Genomic DNA, 9,185 nt, shown 5'->3' on the forward strand with positions numbered 1-9,185 from the left:
CTTTTGATGACATGAGCACTTGATCCTTGCAGCGCGACCTGAAATACTTTAAGCATCCTGTGTTTTGATTTTAAAATTCACACGAGCACTTGATCCTTGCAGCGCGACCTGAAATACTTTAAGCATCCTGTGTTTTGATTTTAAAATTCACGGACACGACCACTATGACCTTCGCAGCGCGACCTGCATTGTTTTAAAGCTTCCCAGAGGCGCAACTAGAGGCAAATTTCGGGGGGGGGCTAAGAAAAAATTTCGGGGGGGGGCTGAACCTTTTATCAGTAGGCAGAGTGGGGCTGCAGGGGCTCTTAGAAGGGGTGAAACAACTTTAAGGCCTAATTAACATTCAAATGGTCTTCTAAAGACCTGTTAAACGTTCGGGTGCGGCTCTGTGTGTGCCCAGGATCTGTCTCATCCCGGGCTGCCACACGCGATGGGGTGGGGGGGGCTGAAGCCCGGTGAGTTCAATGGGTGTTGTGCGCCTGAAGCTTCCTGTGTATTGACTCTTACAAATCACAGACGCACTTTTCCTTAAATTGTTAAAATTGAAAATTGTATTCACTGCCTCACCCGAATCTTGCAGCTCATTTCTCGCCTCTGCAGCCCCGTTCCACCGCAAGCGCTAGGCTTGATTGTCGTGGAGGGTGCAGGGCGGTACCTCCTTCCGGGTTCCCCAAGGTGATGGGCTCTGATTGGGCGAGGGTGTAGAGGCGTGCTGACTGCTAGCCCGTCCTCTACAAACACCTAATACGCGCAGCGTCCGCGCCGTCCCTGCGCCGAAGACGCGCCAAATACCAGCCCGTCTGTGCCCGTCCGGGCCAGGACGGGGCACGGGGCAGAGGGCCTGCCCCGGCGACACTAGACAGGATGGTACGGTCTTCTAGTCAATTAAGAACGTTGTATCCTACCACTTACGAACGGTGCACTGTACTGGAGTTCCACCAGTCAGGAAACTCTACCTGTCCAAACTGCAATCTTACACTCACTAATTATCAACCGTACCCGGACCTCAGAAACAGACATAGGAAGCGGAAACAGCACCCAATCATTAGGGCACAAGACTATCTGTTTTACAGCACGAACTGCCGCTCCCTACCTAAACACAAACACGATTTCTTCAACTTATTACTTGAAGAGAAACCTAGCGCATTTTTTCTGACGGAAACTTGGCTAAACAACAGCGCAGGCCCTGACATAGCTACTGCTCTCCCCTCCAACTATGCTATCGTTAGAAAAGACAGAATAAACCAAATCGGTGGTGGGATTGCAATCATTTTTAATAGAGAGCTGAAGTGTAGCCTCGACCCAGTTGACATCCCTGACTGTGAAGCTGCCTTTTTTTTAATTTCTATCAACCCTAACTTCACGCTTTCCGGCTTATTGATATACCGGCCCCCTGGAAACTCCACTCTATGGGCGTCTAATTTTGCAGGCTTGATCACTCCCTTTTACGTAGCCTCAAAAAACTTCTCATTAATTGGAGATCTCAACCTGCACCTGGAGGATTCTTCCAACTCCACCTGTTCCAATCTGCTGAAAGATCTGACAGCCTTAAATTTGAGACTACTAAACTCCGGACCCACACACAAGACGGGTCATCTGCTTGACCCTAACATCACCAACCTCACTGACTTGGCATGGCATGATACCACCCCAATATGTTGGTCAGACCATTATCTTATAAAATTCAGCCTCAAACTCCCAAGCCTTACTTCTATGCAGCCTGTTTTTCCAGTAACGTCCAGGAAAAACTGGAAAACACTCGACATTGCACAATTAAATAAGGTACTCTGAGAAAACCCCCCCACCCAAGAACTTAATATGGAAAACATAGCAAAAGCTACACAACTGTGGCTTAGTGACGCCGCTGACTCCTGCCTACCTACCCCTCACATTAGGGGAAACTGTCACCGACCCCCAGCCCCATGGTATAACGGCTCACTGAAACAAGAGAAATCTAAATGTAAGGCACTAGAGCGTCAGTGGCGAAAAGATTACGCACCCGATAAAAAGGAGAGATATCACTCTGCCAGAAACAAATACCACACAGCCTGCACAAAAGCGCGAGCCCTGTACGTTTCCAACACCATTATGGAAGCAACAAACAGACCCAAAACCCCGTTCAATATGGTCAAGAAATTAGTGGGTGCACAAGCCACAGCTTCGGCTCCTCCGCTCAATGAACAACAATGTCAGGATCTTGCCGTGTTTTTCTCGGACAAAATAGACAAACTACTCAGTGATATTAATAGCAACACAAATGACTCCACCCCTCAGGTCGATATTGACCTTGTCCCTACAGCAAATAACACCTTGGAATCTTGGCCTCCCATCACGACAGACTCTTTGAAGGCCATTCTTAAGACCATCAAATCCGGCTCTCCCCGTGATCCTATTCCCATCAAAATATTAAAACAACTGGACGCTCTTTCACTGGAAGTCATTGTGAACACTTTAAACGCCTCCCTGAAATTCTCGACTGTTCCATCGCTTTGGAAACATGCCATGATTAGCCCACTGCTAAAGAAGCCCACAGCTAACCCTGAGATATTGTCAAACTATTGACCCATATTCCTGCTCCCTGTCTTTTCAAAGCTGCTGGAAAGACACATTCACTCGGTCCTAACCCTCTTCTCTGAAGAAAACTCCCTCCTTCTTCCATCTCAATCCGGTTTCAGAGCCGGTTTCTCCACAGAAACCGCCCTGTTAGGAGTCACCAAAAACATCCGCAAACTCCTTGACGATGGTAAAACGGTCGCGCTCATTCTTTTAGATTTGAGCGCGGCCTTTGACACCATATCACATGAAAAACTCTCAATTACGTTAAGAAAATATGGAATCTGTGGCATGGCATTTGATTGGATCAGGTCGTTTTTGGCACAACGGACGTTCCAAATCCCATCTTCATCTGCATGCTCCGGAGTGTTCAATGCCCCACATGGAGTGCCCCAGGGATCCATTTTGAGCCCTTTGTTTTTTAACCTTTATCTTAGACCTCTGGCTAACCTTTCAGAAAAATCAGGACTCACCCTCATGACCTACGCAGACGACTCACAGATCATTTTTTCCCTGTCTGATCCTAGCCCGTCACCTTCGTCTCCCCTTAAACTAGGTCTCCAAAACATCTTCAGATGGATGACTAGGAACCAGCTAAAACTTAATGGAGGCAAAACGGAGATCCTCCTCTTAGGGAAACAACATGATTTGTTGGAACCCCTCCCACTGGCCCTCCCAGATGGGAAACTTCCCTACCCCTGCCACTCAGGTACGCAATCTAGGGGTCATTGTTGATAGCTCCCTCTCCATGAAACAACAGGCCAGCAAAGTTGTTGGCCTCTGCTTTACCATCTTAAAGTGGCTGAGGAAGATACTCTGGATGTTGCCTATTTCCACCCAAAAAACCGTAGTCAATGCCCTCATTACATCCCGGCTTGACTACGGTAACATCTTGTACCTAGGTTCAAATCAAGATGTAGTACGGCGACTACAGCTCGTCCAGAACTCAGCTGTCAGGCTGCTGTGTGGTATTCCTAAAACCACCAGTGTCTCAAACTACCGACGTGGCCTGCATTGGCTCAGGGTAGAAAACCGAATCAGATTTAAAGCACTGAACTATATGTTTAGAATAAAAACAGGGAATGCTCCCAAATATCTTCTTGCACTAGCCCATCCCTACACCCCTAGTCGTAACCTTAGGTCACAATCAGCAGCAAATTTCTGCATACCCAGGTTCAAACTTGCTAGAATGGGTGGCAGATCTTTTGCTCATGTTGGACCAACCCTCTGTAATGCACTCCACCCTCACATCCGCAGGGAGGAAAACCATGCCAGATTCAGGAAGAATATCAAACCCTGGTTGTTTGAGCAATAATCAGGAACGTCTTTGCTTACCTCCGCTACTTCTTGTGCTGTGTCTCGGCTCCGGGAAACCCTTTTTGGGTAGCTGTTGCGCCTTACAAGTTAAAAAAAATAAACAAAAATAAATAAATAATAAATAAAAATATATAATTTGCTATTTACCTGTGCATGGCTGCATGCAGCTATCAAGGAAGATGCCTGGCCGCAGTTGTCTGTGACCTACATTTTGTAAGTGCCTGCTTATGGGGGAATGTCTGTCTGTGCGTTCTCTCTGTCAAGGCGGTTTACATGGACTACTGTATGGATGCTGCTATGTGCATGGTTTCCTGGATGTCTGTGCTTTTTTGATTCAGCATACATGTCTCAACAGTCTTGGAGTTGGACAGTGCAGCATTTCGCCAGATGTGGAAATCTGCTGAATCTCACAGAGCATTTAGATAACTGTGAAATTCCACAGAGTAGAACTCCACGAGCACCGCCCACCCCTAATTTATATGTTAAACATTAATATAAATTAATTTGGTATATTTATGTATGTTTTCAAATGTAGAGGAAAATATAAAAGCTATAGCACTATTAACTTAATTGTATTAGTGCAAACTAAGGAAAACCGGGACAATAGTGTCTGGGCAGAATTGATTACTGCAGCCAAGACTAAAGATCATGCTGACTTTTGGCGACTGATAGCTAAAGGAGACAAATTGGGAAGAGGAAAAAAGGACCTTTTTCTAGTACTTGGGTCAACCATTTTTCTAAATTATACTCAAGGTCTTCAATTGATACATTAAATAAACAGCAAGGCCATATAACAATCCCTGTTATAACCCCCTTGTCTTTCAGTCTAGAGGGTACCCTAGCACCAATTGATGCATTAAAACCCCGAAGGCCCCAGGGCCAGATAAAATACCAGGCAACTTGTTGAGGCATGACTAACATGTTTGGGGGCCATATATTAATTCTCTTTGTAATGCAGTGGCGGCTGGGCCCCAGTTCCGGAGTCGTGGAATGGGACAAAGATTATTACAATTTTTAAAAAAGGTAATCGCCAAGACCCCACAAACTACCGGCTTATAACCTTAATCGATACCTTACAAAAGATTTATGCTAACCAGATTTTACCAAGATTAAATGATTTGATTGAGGAGAATCATATTTTATCACAATACCAGGCTGGATTTAGAGCTAGAACCAGCACAATTGATCAGATTTTTAGATTCCTCTGTATGAGGTGGAAATATAGAATTTTAGAAAAAGGCGCCTGTACATTGCTTTTATTGATTTGAAGGCCGCCTTCGACCTCATCCCTAGAGATTTGCTCTGGAATTCCCTAAAAAACTCAAGGTGTACCAGGGGGACTCCTTTTGCAAATAATAAGATTGCATGTTGACAACTATGCAAAGGATGAACGGGGTCCGAGGATACAGCTTACTGAGGCTATACCGGAAAAAAAGGGGATTAGACAGGGTTGTGTACTGGCGACCACCCTATTCTCATATATATGTCAGCAATGCCCCAGAATATCTTTTGGGTTGTGCACACGATTCACCAAAGTTAGGTGGGGTGCCAGTACCAGCTCTTTTATTTGCAGATGATACTATTCTAGTGTCCTAAACGCCGAAGGGATTGCAATGCTTACTAGACAGTTTTGGTGTCCACTGTGACTCTAAGGGCCTAGAAATAAATTCTAGCAAAAAAAAATATATGGCAGTTAATCAACACAAGTTGTTCAAGAACATAATTGTCCAAAAATACAAGCTAGAATATGTGCCGAATTGTAATTATTTAGGCTTCACTTGACACTAAAATTACCTGGTATCCTCATCTGCACAAAAGTAAGGCTGTTCTGCTACAGAATTCCCTACCAATACTAAGAAAACATGAGAGCTCATTTCGGTCTCCACACAGAACTTGGTCTGGTGATCAAGGTCTGTGTGAAGACTGAAACGCATTGAGGTTTGTATTAAAAAAAAAAATGTCAAGCAAGAGAAACTTGCTGTGAGTGTGGTCCCATATATCTGGTGCTCGAGGCACCAGGATTGTGGACATATATATATACTTCTTTAAAATGTACAAATAAATAAATGTAAATATGTGTACATTATTTCCTTTGGGGTTCAATTTTAAGTTCCTCTCTCTATTATTTTCTGTAGGAGGATATTGCCGTACAAGTGCTTGGTCATGTGTGGTGCTGTACTTAGTCCAGGTCTTAGATGGAGTACATTTACAAATGTTTTGGGTCTGTTTTGGTTTTAGTACTTTTAGAAGTGCAGTTTCTGAACAGTAATTGAATTACACTTTTGTGGATTGGTGCACGTTGTTCCCTAAACCCCTCCTTGTCCCTCCCTTGACCATTCTCTTTTAATAGTTAGTATGCCCCATTTTCCGGCCAATCTCCCGAACCCTCCCACTTTTACTACTAAATCGATATCTTTAATGTGCAAAAGTCTCTGTCTCGATCTCTGCAATCGAGACTGAGACCTTTGCTCAGAAAATATAAGAGAGGGAGGAGTCTCCTCATGTAGGCTTGTGAATAGCATATAGTGCATGAGTAGTACAACTTAACTGTGCTACAAATGTAGTTCAAGAACAGACCCCTAAGCAGGCCTTCAAGTGGGATAAAAAAAAAAACTGGGGGGCTCTCAAATGGGCGTGGTCAATGTAATTAAGGGCGTGGCTTAGAAACAGGTGAGCTAAAAATCTGTGCTTAGCATAGTGTACTGCCCGACTTGTATTTTGCCGTTTTTGTCATTGCATCCAGATATATGATACAACAAGTAGCATCATACCTACAACAAGTCAGGACTATTGGCTTTGTCAATGGTTGTTAGTTTCATAAAATAAGTAAGCAGCAATTATGGCTTGTTGTGTATAATATTGAAAAGGCATCCACTTAAAGCCATGGTGACACCACGACAATGTTGCTGCTCCTGAGTTTCAAATAGAGAAGGGAAATCCAGAGAGAAAATGGCTCTCTTTAAAGGATTTCCCTTTCCCTACAACCCTCACCTGGCATGACCTCATGCCGTAACTTCTCCACTAGTGAGAAGTGAGCAGTGTGAGCACGCGCACATCCATGTGCCTGCTGTCACTGCAGTCTTGAAAAAAACGGACCGCCTGTGCCAGGGCACAAAACCGAGCCCGATAAAGACCCATTTCGAGGCCCTCTTTAAAAAACTGCAAAAACTGCAGGTGCTCAGCATCGGTGAGACCCGGCCCACTTAAAGCCCTGCCCCTGAGTGTACAGTGTACAAAATTCACGTAGGTTGAATGCATCTTTCTAGGGAATAGTTCCTTTGTCTTGGATTCTTTCATTTGGCCAATATTTGTCCTGATTGGGGTTGCTTAAATATACACAGATATTGACACAATGTGCTGTTCAATCAATACCCAAAAACAAACTCAAACGGAATTAAGCTCTTACCAAGGTAAAGGAGTTTTTATAATTTACAAAAAAATCACTATGTATCGTAAATGTTTCTAGCCATTGAAAATTACATTTTGGCCTTACCTGAAAAGCAGGAAAAATAGCTTTACATGACCCACACCATTTTGCGTAGAATTGCACAACTACGAGTTGGGAACCAGCAGAAGCTAAGACTGCACGCATATCCCCCTGAAACACAAAGATATATTTAGAAACGAACAAGCTTCTTTCAGTCGCAGCCCTGTAAGAATATGCTAGAGAGACACTAAGGCAACACAGGCGGAGAAGTGACCCACCCAGGATAAATCAAATGCGAGTATGAGAGGAGAACAGTTGCTTGTTGGAGACTATGGGAAACATATGTGAACAGAAGGGAATTTGCCAATCATCAGTCACTTGCCAGCTCAGCCACAACTACTGTGGTGTTTCAATGAAAGATATTCGAGCCAGGAAAAGATATGGTCGGTTTGTCACAGGATAATTAGTGTTAGCAGCTTCCAGCCATCCCTGTAACTCTAAGGTCAGTCTGGCCTATGGGGCAATCATGTAGTGGCCCAAGGGCTGGTCTGACAGGTCAGTGTGTAAGCGTTTTTGGAGGTTTATTGGCCTGTTTTATGGGTTGGAGGGTCGTTTTTTTTCTGTTGATTTCCCTGATAATACCACAAACACTGCCTGTTGCATGCACACTGCATGCAGTTTCCATATCTTGTAATTCACCTATACAACGTGTTTTTACAGGTTCAAAATTACCTTATATTCAATTGTGGTTCACTTTTTTTGCATTCTAAGTCGCTATGTGTGGACCACTTTTATTTTGGTGTCTGGGCCTACTTTCTGTCCCAGTCCGACCCTGTGTAACTACAAGGCACAACTCAGACAGTGGAACTTTGACTGAAGGCTCTAAGCTCTAAGCTAATACACACTCTGTAGCAGATGAGGAAGCTTTTCATAGAGGGAGAACATTATACAGGCAATTCACTATTCAACGAAACCCTCTCCTTTACCAGCTCAATAACTAAAACAAAGATAAAGATTATTTACGCAATTTGCTTGAAGGTTTCTTGAATGTTGCATCATTCTTTATTTCATTGGCTACTGACTCATACCGTATGGGTTGTATGTCACAACATCGAATACAAAAATATTGTGAAGTTAAAAAATCAGAATATCGACTGCAATAATATTGACTTTAGATACTTATGGGACGTATCAAAATAGTGAGTACAAAAATATTGAGTGTTAAAAGTACGGTAAGTTACAAAATATCTGCTAAAATATAGCGACTACAAAATACATTATTTAGAAAACAATTCAACTTACCCAAAATATGGACTTTAAAAATACAGCTGTATTTTTTGTATGTACGTATTGAAAAATTAATAAAAACATATTTGTATCTTAATACTAAATAAACTTTAAAAAAGTAATATATCTAAAATATATTTATTAGAAATACTTCCGTCTGAAATATTTAAAAAAATGTATACTTTAAAAAAATGCTTTGACAAGGATGTGGAAAAATGTACTTAAAGTAAACATCAGTTTTTTATACCAATTATTTTAATCTTACAAAATAAACTTGATTAAGTATTTAAAATATAAATTACTTAAGCTTTACTCGATAAAAAAATGCACCACATTGAAAATGCATTATTGTAAATTAATATAATCAAATAAAATATAAAAATATATCTACACATGTTCATAATTATGCAACCATTTTCAGTTTTTTTTTCAACAATTAACTAAGGAATAATATAAATGTAATTATTTACAAATTCAAAGTACAACAAAAACGTACAAAGACATAAAATTGTAAAGAAAAACAATATACACAATCCTACAGATATTTTGGAAAAATAAGGAGGGTGTGGGATGTTGGCATTTAGAATTACTATTCTAACCA

At 42.1% G+C, this 9,185-nt stretch overlaps 1 protein-coding gene across 1 annotated transcript in view; it reads right to left on the bottom strand.

The window, feature by feature from the left end:
• Nucleotides 1-8,383, bottom strand: part of LOC147727606 (thioredoxin-like) — a 349,562-nt gene extending 341,179 nt beyond the window's left edge. Inside the window, exons 1-3 of the mRNA XM_086963653.1 lie at nt 8,380-8,383; nt 8,284-8,294; nt 7,364-7,468 (exon numbers count right to left, since the gene is read on the bottom strand). Coding sequence (XP_086819779.1) covers nt 7,364-7,468; nt 8,284-8,294; nt 8,380-8,383 — 120 coding nt within the window. The remainder of the gene's footprint in view (nt 1-7,363; nt 7,469-8,283; nt 8,295-8,379) is intronic.
• Between the last annotated feature and the right edge of the window lie 802 nt (nt 8,384-9,185).

This window comes from Lissotriton vulgaris, chromosome 3_1 (assembly GCF_964263255.1).
Source record: "Lissotriton vulgaris chromosome 3_1, aLisVul1.2, whole genome shotgun sequence".
In the NCBI taxonomy this organism is placed as follows: domain Eukaryota; kingdom Metazoa; phylum Chordata; class Amphibia; order Caudata; family Salamandridae; genus Lissotriton; species Lissotriton vulgaris.